This window comes from Balaenoptera musculus, chromosome 1 (assembly GCF_009873245.2).
Source record: "Balaenoptera musculus isolate JJ_BM4_2016_0621 chromosome 1, mBalMus1.pri.v3, whole genome shotgun sequence".
In the NCBI taxonomy this organism is placed as follows: domain Eukaryota; kingdom Metazoa; phylum Chordata; class Mammalia; order Artiodactyla; family Balaenopteridae; genus Balaenoptera; species Balaenoptera musculus.
The window spans coordinates 45,852,076-45,867,576 of record NC_045785.1 but is presented as its reverse complement, the minus strand read 5'-3'; the positions used below and the strand labels follow the sequence as shown (position 1 = coordinate 45,867,576).

Below are 15,501 nucleotides of genomic sequence, written 5' to 3'. Positions count from 1 at the left end.
TCATTTCTTTTCATTCTTTTTTCTTTATTCTGTTCCGTGGCAGTGAATTCCACCGTTCTGCCTTCCAGGTCACTTATCCATTCTTCTGCCTCAGTTATTCTGCTATTGATTCCTTCTAGTGTATTTTTCATTTCAGTTGTTGTATTGTTCATCTCTGTTTGTTTGTTCTTTAATTCTTCTAGGTGTTTGTTTGTTCTTTAATTCTTCTAGGTCTTTGTTAAACATTTCTCGCATCCTCTCAATCTTTGCCTCCATTCTTTTTCTGAGGTCCTGGATCATCTTCACTATCATTATTCTGAACTCTTTTTCTGGAAGTTTGCCTATCTCCATTTCATTTAGTTGTTTTTCTGGGGCTTTATCTTGTTCCTTCATCTGGTACAAAGTCCTCTGCCTTTTCATTTTGTCTATCTTTCTGTGAATGTGGTTTTCCTTCCACAGGCTGCAGAACTGTAGTTCTTCTTGCTTCTGCTATCTGCCCTCTGGTGGATGAGGCTACCTAAGAGGCTTGTGCAAGTTTCCTAATGGGAGGGGCTGGTGGTGGGTAGAGCTGGGTGTTGCTCCTGTGGGCAGAGCTCAGTAAAACTTTAATCCCCTTGTCTGCTGGTGGGTGGGGCTGGGTTCCCTCCCTGTTGGTTGTTTGGCCTGAGGCAACCCAACACTGGAGCCTACCCGGCTCTTTGGTGGGACTAATGGTGGACTCTGGGAGGGCTCACGCCAAGGAGTACTTCCCAGAACTTCTGTTGCCAGTGTCCTTGTCCCCACTGTGAGCCACAGCCACAACCCGCTTCGGCAGGAGACCCTCCAACACTAGCAGGTAGGTCTGGTTCAATCTCCTATGGGGTCACTGCTCCTTCCCCTGGGTCCCGATGTGCACACTACTTTGTGTGTGCCCTCCAAGAGTGGAGTCTCTGTTTCCCCCAGCCCTGTCGCTTTGCAATCAAATCCCGCTAGCCTTCAAAGTCTGATTCTCTAGGAATTCCTCTTCCCGTTGCCAGACCCCCAGGTTGGGAAGCCTGACGTGGGGCTCAGAACCTTCACTCCAGTGGGTGCACTTCTGTGGTATAAGTGTTCTCCAGTTTGTGAGTCAACCACCCAGCAGTTATGGGATTTGATTTTATTGTGATTGCTCCCATCCTACCATCTCATTGTGGCTTCTCCTTTGTCTTTGGATGTGGGGTATCTTTTTTGGTGAGTTCCAGTGTCTTCCTATTGATGATTGTTCAGTTGTGATTCCGGTGCTCTCGCAAGAGGGAGTGAGCGCCCGTCCTTCTACTCTGCCATGTTCCCCCCTGCGCTCCAGGCCTATCACTTTCAATCTCAGGTAGATAATCTATCTGGGATAGAAGGAAAATTCATATTCCTCCAGCAGATCTAATCTGTCCTTGTCACCCACCCTTGCCTGACCTTTGTGACTCCCTGGGGCAGGGCAGAAAGAGGGAAGTACCATCTATGTGTCTCCTTTTATGCAGGGGAAGAATACCTCCAGGTCTTCAGGAAAGCAAAGTCAAGCTGGATCTAGATCCCTGGTCCCCCAACTCCCAGGCAGGGGCAGACAGGCAGCAGGTGGGGCTCAGTCTAACATCCTCTGCTGCCTCCTAATGTGCTCAAAGGTCATTTTGGAGGTGGCAGGATTTTCTGCTTGACCTGTTAAGATCCTGGGAGAGAAAGAGGAGGAGGAGGAGGGCGGGAAGGTAGGAGGGACTATGGGAGCTGTCTTCTGGGACACTTTCCTAGCCTGCCGGGGGAGAATTAGGTGTTGCTAAGGCTCCTGCATCCCATCCAATCCCAGCTCTGAGAGCCTCAGGAGACTCTGAACTGCGAGGAGTGTGGGGCATTTCCCAGAGAGGGTCATCATGGCCTACAAGAAGGGGTGCTCGAAGTGCTCGAAGTGGGCCCTTGTCAGCAGTGCCAGTGTGGCTCTGGTGTTCATCATCGGGATGATCCTGTGTTTCTCGCTGCAGCAGGGCATCCTGCCAGGTAGGAGCTTCCCCGTCATGCCATCTGGTCGGCTTCCCCCATCCCTCACTCCTTGCCCCCAGAAGGTTCTGTCCCCATTGACAGCCCTGATGGCCTCCTCTCCCCTCCCTACCAAGACTCTCCTCCATCCACAGCTCTACCTGCCCCTCCCATCACCAACCCCACCAAGACTTGATCCCCAACAGAGAGTCCCATTAACTTTCCCTTCCTTTTTTACCAGACTTCAGTTACCTGAGGACCAATGAACCTTGGTCTTCAGCCCAGACCTCCTTCTGTGCCCCCAGATGAACATTCCTTCTTGGAGGGTCACGCGGGCATCTCAAATTCAGCTGACTGAGCTGAACTTTCCCTTTCCCCTCTGCGCCCTCTCCTGGTGAAGGGTCCTCCATCCACACGGGGACCTGGGAGCAGCCTCTCTTCCTCCTGCCTCTTGCCTGTATCTTCAGTCCTGTGCCTCGAGGCTCTTCCTTCCCATCCTCTACCCTCCATCCCTGCCCACCATGACCTCTCAAGCCTCTGTCTCCTGCTGGACCCCTGCAGCTGCCCTCCCCCTCCCACACAGTCTCTGCTGCCAGCCTGCTCACACCAGCCCATGTTCGGTCTGCCACCAAGGAGCTCTTTGCTTTTTTTTTTTTTTTTTTTTATTTATTTATTATTTTTGGCTGTGTTGGGTCTTCATTGCTACGTGCGGGCTGTCTCCAGTTGTGGCAAACAGGGGTTACTCTTCATTGCAGTGTATGGGCTTTTCGTTGCAGTGTATGGGCTTCTCATTGCAGTGGCTTCTCTTGTTGCGGAGCATGGGCTCTAGGCACACAGGCTTCAGTAGTTGCAGCACGTGGGCTCAGCAGTTGCGGCACGCGGGCTTTGTTGCTCTGTGGCATGTGGGATCTTCCCGGACCAGGGCTTGAACCCGTGTCCCCTGCATTGGCAGGCAGATTCTTAACCACTGTGTAAGGAGATCTTTCTAAACATAAACCTAGTTTGCTGTCTCCAGCACACACCCAACTCCTTTGCTAGCTCCCAAAGCCATTTACAACTGGATCACAGCCCTCTTCCAATCTTGCCCTATTCCATTTCTCTGCATTCTGTACCAGGCCAATGGCCATTCCTTTAGGCAACCATATATTTCCTATGGTCAAACCCTTGCTTATACTGTTCTCTCTGTCTGAAATAACCTAGTCCCCTATTTTGGTAAAATTTACACACCCATCCTTCTAGGTCTCCCTTAAATGTTCCCTTATCAGTGAACTTCCCAACATCCGCAGGCTGGTTCAGAGCATCACTGTGCCCAGGACCCCACGTATTTCTCTCTCTCCCAGTACTGATGAATCTGGGGTCCACTGTCTCTGCTAGATGGCGTGCTAGACACTCCCCGGGGCCCAAGGAGGGTTAGTAGGATGTACGGATGAGAGTCTTGGTCTGGGGCAAGAACTAATGCTAACAGTTCCCTTCGCCTTGATTCCAGGCTGTGAGCAGGGTGCGGTCTGCCGCTCCGACGCGGACATGCTGGACTACCTGCTGAGTCAGGGTCAGATCAGCCAACACGACGGCCTGCTGGTCACCTGGTACCATGCTGCCAACAGCCAGAAGGAGATGAGGGCTGCCCTCAGCAGTAAGTCCAGTTGCCAGGACTGGGGCAGGCCGGGGCAGAGGTGGAGGCAATGGAGGGAGAGCGGAGGTGGGGCTAAGACAGCATTACCTATGAGGTGGCATTAGGATGGGTATCGCCGCGTTCTTGCCATCCTCCACTTGAGAAAGTGGGGGCTCAGAGGTTAAGTGACTGGCCCAGGTTGTGCAGAGATGTCTGGTTTCAAGGTCACATCCTGCCCTTCCTCCCAGGCCTTGTCAGGAGACAGCTTCCCTGCTAAGGAGGCCTTTGTCCTCAAAGTCTAAAGAGCCAGAAGATGTTTGAGTGCCAGCGCTACCAAAAACGAGCTGTGGAAGCCTGAGCAAACTGTGTAACTCCTGAGCCTCTGATTCAGAATGATTACGGCAGCCAGTCGGCAGCCACTCCCTGTGGGGACACACACTCACATTCCACGTGGGTCTCCTGGGACTAAGAGCAGCCTGTTTGGTGGGTGCCATTCGACAGAAGAAAAACGGAGGCTCAGAAAAGTTAGGTGACTTACCTAACTTCACATTAAGGTCACACTGTTTGAAAGTGGCTAAGCCAGCATTGGAGCACCCAGTGGTCCGCTCCCACGCTCTAAGCCACTGCATTATGCCTGGCCCAGTTCAAAAGGGAAGGTCACTCTTCCGGGACTATGGGGAAGCTCATTAGATCATGTTCTCGTATGTGCTTGTAAACTCTAAAGCAGTGACTATTCAAGGTAAAAGGAAGGGTCCCCAAATTTGAGCATGCTTCAGAAAACACATTGCTAGCCCCAACCCTGGAGTTTCAGATTCAGTTGTTCTGGGGCGGAGCCTGAGAATTTGCATTTCTAATAAGTTCCCAGGTGACATTGATGTTGCTGGCCCCAGGATCACACTTTGAGAAACACTGCTCAACCGAAATCCCTCAATTTTAGGAAAGTGAGATCCAGAGGGTCTTGTCCAAGGTCACACAGTAGGTCTGAAGCAGAGCAAGACCTAGGCGCCAGGCCTCTGGCTCTTACTCCTGCAGAGTCACCAGCAGAGAGCCTGGGAATGAGCATCTTGGAAAGGTTTGCTGAATGAATGAATGAGTCCTAAGGGAGACTTCCTGGAGGAGGCAGGCTTGGCGGTCAGCATAAGAGAGGCCATCACAGGCTGGGTGGAGCCAGTTTGCTGCTGCTTCAGGATCGGGAGACTAATGGCCAGACTTGGGTGATAAGAGGCCAGAGAACTCCCTGGCAAGAGGGAGGGCTCTTATCTGGCAGATAAGGCCTGAGGGAAAGCAAAGAGGATCTGCCAGCCCCAGGCTCATCCCAGGTCAGCCCTGGGGCAGCAGGTAAGGGATCAGGCCCCACCAAGTTGGGACCTTGGCCAAGAAGAAAGCTAAGGGCCCCAACCAGGCAGTGCCCAACCGCATGGAGCGTGCAGAGGCACCCCTTAGCATAGCTGCAGGGGTGCGGAGGACCCCAGGCCCAGTTTTCTCCCTGAGGGTCCTGCTAGGTCCCTGGGGTAGGTCTCTGGGAGGAGGGTGGCTCCACGACTGAGGTGGGGACCCTCGGGGGGAGCCAATGGTAGGCCAGGGTTAGGCCGGTGAAGTCACCTTGAACGTGACTGGACACCCATGTGGAGGGGAGGGGCCACAGCAAAGGCCTAGGAGGCAGACAGACTGGGTTCAAATTCTACCTTTTATCATTTACCAGAGGAGTGATTTGGGACAGGTGACTTCACCCATCTGCAGCTCAGTTTTTCCCTCTGCAAAATGTGGGCTGGTAGGATGACCATATCATTTATCATCCAAACCAGGGCACTTTTGATAGTGAAAGAGGTCATTATTAATAATTATGCTGAAACAACAGGAATACACCAGACTATCCCAGGCAAATGGGGACATGTGTTCACCCTAGTTAAGTGAGCTACTCCACGTAAATGATAATTAATACTTAGTGAATGCCTAACAAAGGATATTTTATTATTTACTTCTAGTAAACGAGGGGACAGGAAGCACAGAGAGGTCCAGTAACCTGCCCAAGGTCACACAGCTTGCAAGTGTTAGAGCTGGGACTGGAAGCTAGCAGCCTTGGGTTCAGGATCTGCACACAGCCACAGCGCTCTCCTGCCAGACGTGATGCATAGAGCTCCTGGCATGTGGGGGAGGGGAAGGAGGGTCTGGTAACTTCCTGTGGGCTCCCTCTGGAGAACATCACTCTTTCCCACCTGACTGCACCCCTGAGGACCAGGACTCGTACTGTGGCTGCAGAAACCTGATCCTTTCCTCATCTCCTGTTCCTTCACACCCCCACTCAAGCAAGTTGGCCCCCCAGATTCAGCATCTGGAAGGCACATAACAGGTGTAAATGACAAGGGAGGAGACTTCGGGAGGAAGCTGGATCCAGGTGGCGATCGCAAGGAGGTAGGTTAGGTCCATCAGTCTTTAGTCCACTTCACTGAGCGTTTGCTGGGCCCCTACTCTGCACCCAGCTCAGGAGGAGGTTTAGAAATGAGTGAGATGTGGCCCTGTGTTCAAGGGGCTCACAGTGTCTCAAGGGAGGCAGCTGGTGAAAGTCAAGCAAGGCAGCAGCATCGGAGGTTCACCGGGACTCAGAGACCTGGGTTCCAGCCCTGGCTCCCTCCCAGAGTGCCCCCACCCTCCCCAGACCGGAACTGGCTCCCGTTAGATAGGGAAGGAGACCCTTCAGTATCCATTCTCTTGAACTACCCTCTTACCTGCCCAGCTGCCCCCCTCGGGCCTGGCTTCTCTGGGCCTTGATGGGCCCCAAACCCTTTGGACCCCTCTCTTTGCATTCCCAGGTAACCGAAAGTTAAGAAAAGAAAGTGCTTTGTGTTCAAGCCATAAAAATAAAGGCTACCTTCATATAGCCCTTCACAGTTTACAACGTGCCTTCATGTCCTGTAGTCACGGCCCGGGGAGGCTCATCGCCATCTTGCCAGTGAGGACTCCAGGGAGTCCAGAGCTCTGGGCAGGAGGTATAATATGAGGATGAAATGGGACAATGCAAAGTGCCTGGCTCAGTGCTGGGGACAGCCTGGCACTCAGCTTCCTCCCCATCCTGGAAATCCAGACACCTAGATTTTAAAGAAATCTGAAAAAATTCTCTGCGACTTTGGGCAAGCTCTATCACCTTTCTGAACCTGCGCTGGTTGATCTTAACTTTTCTATCACCCATTCATTCAGTCTTCTCTCATCCAACAAACATTTTTGAAGCTCCTTTTTTAGGCCTAGTATTGTCTTGGCACTGGAAATCCAAGTGATGGGCAACACAGACCCGGACCCTGCTCCCTGGCACTTACACTCAGGAAGGCTGGTGCTAAATGAGTAATTACTTGGGGGCTGAGCACTCAAAGGAGAAGCTGGCAACCTAACTTAGACTGGATGTGTGGTTTAGGGATGGCCTCCTTGATATTTTAAGCCAACACCCACAGATGAGCTGGAGGTGGCCTAGTAAAGCTGCGGAGGGAAGTGTTGCCAAGACAACAGCCATGTGTAAGAGCCCAGAGAAAGGAAGACAAGATATTTGAGCATCGATACTCAAAGTGTGGGCCACGGACCAGCAGGGTGGGCATCACGGGGGAGATTGTTAGACATCTTGGGCCCCACTCCAGACCTACTGAGCAGAACTTGCATTTTTTTTTTTAATTAATTAATTTATTTTTTATTTTTTATTTTTTTTTAATTTATGGCTGTGTTGGGTCTTCGTTTCTGTGCGAGGGCTTTCTCTAGTTGTGGCAAGTGGGGGCCACTCTTCATCGCGGTGCGCGGGCCTCTCACTGTCGCGGCCTTTCTTGTTGTGGAGCACAGGCTCCAGACGCGCAGGCTCAGTAGTTGTGGCTCACGGGCCTAGTTGCTCCGCTGCATGTGGGATCTTCCCAGACCAGGGCTTGAACCCGTGTCCCCTGCATTGGCAGGCAGATTCTCAACCACTGCGCCACCAGGGAAGCCCCAGAACTTGCATTTTAACAGTTCCTGGGTGATTTGTGTGCACATTAATGTTGGAGAAACAGGAGTGGCTGGAAGCTAGAGATTGAGGGAGAGAGGGACTCGAGATGAGGTGGGAAAGTTTGCCAGGCCTGGTCATGCAGGACCTCACAGACTATGGTAAGGCATTTAGCTTGGACTCTTAGGACAACGGGCAGGGACGTTTTGATTTTTTAACAGAAGTGACACGATCAGGTACGTGTTTGGAATACTCACTCTAGTGGCCGTGTGCAGAATGGACTTGGAGGGGAGCAGAGCTCGAGTCACGAGGCTGCAAGTGTCAAATACAAGAGGCCCTCTGATGCCAACTGTCTGTGATGGGGCAGGAGCTGAGAGCGACCCCGCCTGCCCTCCACTCCATTCCTTAGACAGAGACCCTGCCTGCCCTCCACTCCATTCCTTAGACAGACCCTGGCCGGCTCTTCTGGCCTGCTTCTCACTGAAAGGCCTCAGCTCCCTCCTGGACTGAACTCTCGGAGCAGGCGTCACACAGCCACCTGACGGAGTTAACTGTGTGCATTTAAAAGATAAAAATAACGATGCTCAGTGCTGTGTGTGCCGGAGATGGGCCAGCTTACGTATTCCTGGCAGGAACATGAGTCAGAAGAATTTTTCTAGACAGTAATTTGTTAGTATGGGCCTTAAAAACACCCTGCATGGCCCTGACTCAAATTCTTTGTCAGGATAAAAAATAATCAGAAAATCAGAATAAAACATGCATCATTATTTGTTAGTAGCAAAAATTTAGAAACTACTAGGATGTCTCAGGAATGGGAGAGTGGCTAACTAAAGCAGGGTGAGTGCCCTCAATCAGCGTTTTTGCAGCTTTTTTTTTTTTTTTTTTTTTTTAAATAAATTTATTTATTTTATTTATTTATTTTTGGCTGCGTTGGGTCTTCGTTGCTGTGTGCGGGCTTTCTCTAGTTGTGGCGAGCGGGGGCTACTCTTTGTTGCGGTGCGCGGGCTTCTCATTGCGATGGTTTCTCTTGTTGTGGAGCACGGGCTCTAGGTGCGCGGGCTTCAGTAGTTGTGGCACGTGGGCTCAGTAGTTGTGGCTCGCGGGCTCTAGAGCACAGGCTCAGTAGTTGTGGCACACGGGCTTAGTTGCTCCGCGGCATGTGGGATCTTCCCGACCCAGGGCTTGAACCCGTGTCCCCTGCATTGGCAGGCGGATTCTTAACCACTGCGCCAACAGGGAAGCCCAGCTTTTTTTTTTTTTAATGAAACATAGAAAAGATTGTAAAAAATGTGTCACTACTGAAAGAAAAAGATTAAAATTATAAATGCAGAGTACTCCCAACTGTGTAAAAACTATACATAGATAAAAGTGGAAGAAAATACATCAAAAAGTGAACTATGATGGAAATGCTTTCCTCAAGTCAGGATAAAAAATAATCAGAAGGGCTTCCCTTGTGGTGCAGTGGTTGAGAATCCGCCTGCCAACGCAGGGGACACGGGTTCGAGCCCTGGTCTGGGAAGATCCCACATGCACGCGGAGCAACTGGGCCCGTGAGCCACAACTACTGAGCCTGTGCGTCTGGAGTCTGTGCCCCACAATGAGAGGCCGCGATAGTGAGAGGCCCGCGCACCGCGATGAAGAGTGGCCCCCGCTCGCCGCAACTAGAGAAAGCCCTCACACAGAAACGAAGACCCAACGCAGCCAAAAATAAATAAATACATTTATTAAAAAAAAAAAATCAGAAAATCAGAATAAAATATGCATCACTATTTTTTAGTAGCAAAAATTTAGAAATGTGGGTGAATATTTCTCTTTCTGCTTTTCTGTATTTTCCAAATGTTGTATAATAAATGTGTAATACTTTGATGATGAGAAAAATTGCTTTAAAAAAGGAGATGATCTGGGAATTCCCTGGCAGTGCAGTGGTTAGGACACAGCGCTCTCACTGCCAGGGCCCAGGTTCAATCCCTGGTCGGGGAACTAGGATCCCACAAGTTGTGCAGCAAAAAAAAAAAAAAAGGAACCAATCAAGATGAAGTTTGTCCTCTTGCACAGGTGACGCTGTGGCCCTGGAGGCAGACGTCACGGTAGAAGGGCTCGGCACAGTCAACGAGACAGGGGTCCCCATCATGGCGCACCCCCCAGCCATCTACAGTGACAACACCCTACAGCAGTGGCTGGAGGTCGTGCTGGCCTCTTCCCAGAAGGGTAAGGACCTCTCTCAGCCCCTCCCCAGCTGCCCAGCCCTCTGGTCCTCAGGCTGCATGTGCAGGGGTCCTTCCACTAGGAAGCTAGTCCAGTGCTCGTCAGGAGTTGCTCGTTGCCTTGGCTTTCCAGCCCACCGCTCTAGAGGCCTGGGCTCGGGGAAGATCAGTGAGATGAGGGATGAAAAAGTGCAGGGTAAGCTGCAAAGGGCCAAACATGTCTGGGCCCTGAATCCGTGGAACTGGTTACAACATGCTCAAAAGCCACATTCCACCTTCCCCTCCCACGTCTCTTTGCCAGCGATAGTCAGAATCCAGGCATCACCCTAATGTCTCTCCCTCATCCCCCACATCTGCTCAGCTGCTGCACCTGCCAATTCTAACCCTGAACCCTACCCCCTGATCCAGCCCCAGTCACATCATCTTTCTCCTGGACCTCCTTCCTCACTGGCTTCCTGCTTCCAAACTCAGCCCCTACCTGAGTGAGCTTTCCAAAATGCCAATTGTCATGTCACTCCCCTGCTTTAACCCTCCATGGCTCCCCATTGCCTTCAGGACAAAGTGCAATCTCCTTGGCCTGTCTTTCAACATTCTTCTCTAACTTCTCAGCCTCACCTCCTGCGGTTCAGGCTCAGGTGGCTTAGGCCCCTCTGAGCCTGCCTGTCCAAGAATCACAGTCCCTTTTCATCTGATGCTTGACAACCCCTGAACCAGCCCCAAGTCCCAAGCGCTTACGCACCATCTGCTTCCTCCCCTTGGTGATGGGGGACGGGAGCTCATTCCTACAGAGGCCAGTCCTTTCTCTCCAGGTTAGCTCTGCCTGTTTGAAAGCCCTTCTTCACACTGAGCGAGAATCTGGTCCCTGTCTTCCCTCCCAGCCCCCAACACACATACCATACCTGCTCTCTCTGTCCCAGGAAGTCATGTCTTCTGTTTCCTTCTTCCTTGAGCACGAGAGACCAGTTCCCCAAGCCCTTGGCCCTCTCCCCACAGGCATCAAACTAGACTTCAAGAGCATCAAGGCCGTGGGCCCCTCCCTGGACCTCTTGCGGCGGCTGACCGAGGAGGGGAGAGTTCAGAGGCCTGTGTGGATCAATGCCGACATCCTGAGGGGCCCCAACATGCCCATTCCGATAGAAGTCAATGCTACACAGTGAGTGTTCGCCTCTCTGCCCCAGCTGTGTCCAATCCTCTTCCGTCAACATCTGGCACAGTAGGTGCTCAGGGGACCTTTGCTGAGTTTGCTTCCAGCCACACCATGTAGTCTGACCTCTGAGCCTTCACACGTGCTATTCCCTCTGCCTCGAATGCCTTTCCCCCATTTCCTGATGAACCTTTGCCCAGTCATTACCTGTCCCAGAAACTTCCCTGACATCCAAGGCCACTGAGGGCCTTCACTCACACTTTCTCCTAACAGTCCTGATTTCGTTGAACTATCACTGTCGGATTACAGGTTTGTCACCCTTACTACAGTGTTTATTCCTGGAGGGCAAACAGGTCCTAGTCCAGTGACAAGGGCAACACTTGGCCTGCTAGAAAAGTCTAAAGCACTGACTCCTTCCCTAGCCCCCCATGAAATCCCAGCACTGCCACCAACCACCCTCACGTAACACATGCATGGTGTGCTCCAGTTTACAAAGGGCCACTTAAAAGGAGAGCATATATCTGAGTTGATCTTCACATAGCAATGCCAGGTTAGGAGCATTTTTTCTCACCATTTTGCAGATGAGAAAGCTGACAATAATTGAGGCACAATCTGTTGAATGTTTATTGTGTGTCACAGGCACTTTTCAAGTACTCTAGTTGTAGAATACCACTTAACTCTTACTTGAGAATGAGGTAGGTAATATTATTTTCATTTAATTAATACAGGAAATATCTCACTGAAGTTAATGACCTGCCTAAATCTAGTAATTGGCAGAGGAAAGATTCAAAACCAGGCCTTTCTGACTGTAACCTCCATGCTCTTTACCGCCCATCCATCCATCCATCCATCTTTCCAGCCAGTCAGCCAACAATCCATCCGTCCAATATTTATCATGATTCTCAAACTTAGGTGCATTTGGAAAGCAGCAGATTGAAAATGTAGTCAGTGGCCCAAGATAAATAATGGTTCACCTTCTTGGAGTGAAGAAAATTACTCAATAATTTGGGGAGAGGGAGGGTAACATTACTTGCCTATTAAAATTTGCATCAAGGCAAAATTTGAATGAAATTTTTAAATAAAATATGAAAGTTCAGAGACTCTCACAGCTGGGAGAACCCACATCCCACAGCTGGGACTTTAGATTGCATCCCCTCATCCATGTGGGTATGTTTACGAAGGCCTGTCCTGCCTGAAAGGATGCCATCTTTGAGAATCAAAGGGGCTGCTGGGTGAGCTGCCCAAGGTCACAGAATCAGGACCCAAACTCAGACCTCCCCGACACCAAAGTCCATGCCCTACTGTGGGACTTTGAACAAGCCATTTCTGTTCTTTAGGACTGTGCCCTTATATCATAGATGCAATAGATCCTGCCTCTTCTTAGCACTGTGATGGGAACCCGGGAGATGAGGGAGGGGCTCTAAAAGACCAGCATCTCTGATTCTCTGCAGGTTCCTGGCCTTGGTCCAGGAGAAGTATTCTAAGGTAACCCTGTCTCCAGGCTGGACCACCCTCTACCTGCCCCTGTTCCCAAAGGGGACGTATACCCGAGCCATGGTAGAGAAGATGCAGGGGCTGGTGGAAGGACTGCCACAGAAGGTCACCTTCCCTGTGCGGGCTGTCATGGTGCGGGCTGCCTGGCCCCACTTCAGCTGGCTGCTGGGCCAGTCTGAGAGGTGAGGACTCCCAGGCCCCTGCCACAGCTCCCACTCCCTCCAAACCCGCTCCCAGGCACTGATGCCCCCGCAAGATCCCAGAGGCTCATGGCTAGAAGGGTCTTATTGATCATCTGGTCCAAACTCTGCTGGTGCTCACATGCTCTACAATGTCCCTGCTTTCTGCTTGTATGCCTCCGGTAATGGGGAGCTCACTATCATCTGAGGCAGCCCGTCCATTGGCAGACAACTCTCTGCCCATTGGAAAGTGTCTACACTGAGACACAATTTGCCTCCCACAGCTTCCTCCCATGGAAGCCAGCTGTTCCCTGGGGCGGCACAGATTGCACCTACAGCCTCTGCCCCAGGATAGCTCTGTAGGGATTGAGGAAGCCCCATCCCCACCCCTGCACTCTGTCCCCAGCTGCCCAGCACCACCTTCCTCAGCCTCTCCCCACTGCAGGCCGCCCCCTTCCCCTCTTCATACCTGACCTCTAACCCCACCCCCTGTGCCCATCTCTTCTGTCCTTGTCTCCTTCCTAAGACAGGACCCAGAAATAGACACTCCAAGTGAGGAGGTAGGGCAGTCCATCTCCCCTCCTTCTCAGCCTCTGCTCTCAGTCATCGTTGCCGAGGCCTCTGTGGCTTCTTCTGCCCCCAGGAAGCAGGGTAGCGTTCCTCCCCTGCCCAGCTCGGGCCCAGCTCTGAGCACAGGAGTGGGGCTGAGGGCTGCTGGGCCCAGGCAGGCACTGAGCTGGCTCTCTGGACCCCAGGTACAGCCTGACGCTGTGGCAGGCCACCTCGGACCCCGTGTCAGTGGACGATCTCCTCTACGTCCGGGACAACACCGCCACCCACCAAGTCTACTATGACCTCTTCGAGCCTCTCCTGTCGCAGTTCAAGCAGCTCGCCAGTAGGGAGGGGTCTGGGCAGCATGGGAAAGGGCGGTGGGGCCGGATTCTGCACAGGGCAGCACTTGGTAGACATGGCAGCAGAGTTAGGTGGGATGGGGCACTGGAAGGGGAAAATCCTAGGAGGGATAGGAGGAAGGAATCGTTTTAAGCATCAGTTGTATGCCAGACCCCAGTACAGTATGCTAAGCTTTATAGATCTGTGAAGCAGGGATTCCATTTTACAGATAGGGAAACTGAGATTCAGAACAGTTAGGTAATTTATACAAAGTCATTCAGCTTGAACGTGGCACAGCTCCTACTGGTACCAGCAAATTCCAAACCCCATATGCTTCCCCTTGCAATACAGTTCCTCTAAGGTTTACTCTAGCATTTCAGAGAATGGCCCCTCCACTGTACCTGCTAATCAGTGATGCAGACACTACCTTGTCCAAACACCTCACTCGCCTGACTCCAAACCTAGGAGAGCCTGCAGTTAGGCCATCTCAAAGGGGACCCATCAGACCCAACATTCCTGCCTTGGGAGCCATCTTGGTGAGGGGGAGGAATACCAGCTTTGGGGCCAGATGGACCTGGCTCCATCAGGTCCCAATCCCAGCAACCCTGCCTACTGGCCGTAGGGCCTTGGGCAAATCACCTGTAATCTATAAAACAGGGAATTACAGCTCCCAGGAAGCTTGCTGTGAGGCTTAGAGAGGATGCGTGGTGCACAGAGGGCTCTGTGACCAGCGGCCTCTTCATCTTGGCAATTTGCCCCACAGTGAACACCTCACGGAAGCAAAGCTACTACACGGGAGGCAGCCTGATCCCCCTTCTCCAGCTCCCTGGGGATGAGGGTCTGAGCGTGGAGTGGCTGGTTCCTGACATCCAGGGCAACAGGAGCACAGCAACAGTGCGACTCCCAGGTAAGGTCCACCTGCAGCCCCTGTGCTCCTAGCTCAACCACGAGAGTTTCCAACACTTGGGGAAGCTGCCTCAGATCTCCGTTACCATAGCAACACAGCTGCAAGGTAGGGAGTACAGTGCCGTCAAAAGTGCGGGGCTCCTGGCCTTCAGCACCTGTGAGCCCTCAGTCACATCACCCTGCAAGAGAGGCGGGCATGGGCCCCAGGGCTGAGGCACAGGCAAGGGCCCAGAGCTAGCAACTCATTGTGTCATTCTGACGAGCCCCGGGCACATTCATAAAGCAGCCCTTCCACCTGGAACCCAGATCTGATTCACAGATCCTATTACCCTGCTGCTGCCTCCATTGCCTCTTCCAGACAGAGAAGGCATGATCCTGCTGAAAGTTGGCCTCCAGGAGCCTGCAGCTGGGGACCCCGTGCCCATCGTACGTGCCCCAGATGGCCGTGCCCTGACACTGGAGTTCTGCCTGCTGCAGCTGGCCACGCGCCCCGGACGCTGGGGCATCCATGTGCACATAGCAGAGCCCACAGCCCTCCGGCCATCCCTGGCCACACTGGCCACCCTCTCCACCCTTGGCCACCTGCCTAGGCCTGTGTGGGTCGGGGCCACAGTCTCCCACGGGAGTTTTGTGGTCCCTGGCTACGTGACTGGCAGGGAGTTGCTTACAGCTGTGGCCGAGGTTTTCCCCCATGTGACGGTGGCACCAGGCTGGCCCGAGGAAGTGCTGAGCAGTGGCTACAGGGAACAGCTGCTCACAGATATGCTGGAGCTGTGCCAGGGCCTCTGGCAACCCGTGTCCTTCCAGCTGCAGGCTGGGCCGCTGGGCCAGAGCGCGGCTGGGGTCGTGGCCAGGCTGTTGGCAGGCTCCCCCCGGGCCACTGTCACAGTGGAACACAGCCCTGGCTGGGGCAGCTATGCATCTGTGTGGGCAGTGCTGCTAGCAGCCAGGGCCGTGGAGAGGACCCGAGTCTACTACAGGCTACCCCAGAGTTACTACCAAGACTTGCTGGCGGATGTTGGCAGAAAGTGACCACCCAGGGGTGCTGGGCTGGTGGACCCCTGGGCCCAGGCTTCCCACGGGGGTGGCAGGAAGGAATAAATGCCTCTGCCTTCCTCAGTGCACTGCGTGTGTGTCCTCAGGGCAGGATGGAGTGGGAG

General features: G+C 52.6%; 2 protein-coding genes across 5 annotated transcripts in view; one reads left to right on the top strand and one right to left on the bottom strand.

Moving 5' to 3' along the window:
• Positions 1 to 15,501, bottom strand: part of ACOT11 (acyl-CoA thioesterase 11) — an 80,594-nt gene that overhangs the window by 21,515 nt on the left and 43,578 nt on the right. The window lies entirely within an intron of this gene.
• Positions 775 to 15,465, top strand: FAM151A (family with sequence similarity 151 member A). Of its 4 annotated transcripts, none has more exons than XM_036867077.1 (10): positions 791 to 814; positions 1,470 to 1,563; positions 1,790 to 1,977; positions 3,443 to 3,589; positions 9,579 to 9,731; positions 10,721 to 10,880; positions 12,323 to 12,547; positions 13,300 to 13,439; positions 14,199 to 14,342; positions 14,700 to 15,465. In XM_036867077.1, the coding sequence occupies exons 3-10, from the start codon at positions 1,854 to 1,856 to the stop codon at positions 15,371 to 15,373; spliced, it is 1,767 nt and encodes a 588-aa protein (XP_036722972.1). In that variant the 5' UTR covers positions 791 to 814; positions 1,470 to 1,563; positions 1,790 to 1,853; the 3' UTR covers positions 15,374 to 15,465. The 4 variants fall into 4 exon arrangements, with proteins under 4 accessions (XP_036722965.1, XP_036722972.1, XP_036722991.1 ...); XM_036867087.1 differs by lacking the exon at positions 791 to 814 and adding an exon at positions 1,305 to 1,321; XM_036867070.1 differs by lacking the exon at positions 1,470 to 1,563 and having other exon boundaries at positions 775 to 814.

Excerpts from the sequence above, each read along its gene's own strand:
- FAM151A (XM_036867070.1), top strand. The coding sequence starts at position 1,854 with ATGGCCTACAAGAAGGGGTGCTCGAAGTGCTCGAAGTGGGCCCTTGTC. Across the intron at positions 3,590-9,578 it reads GATGAGGGCTGCCCTCAGCA|GTGACGCTGTGGCCCTGGAG; the intron begins GTAAGTCCAGTT and ends CCTCTTGCACAG. Across the intron at positions 12,548-13,299 it reads CTGCTGGGCCAGTCTGAGAG|GTACAGCCTGACGCTGTGGC; the intron begins GTGAGGACTCCC and ends TCTGGACCCCAG.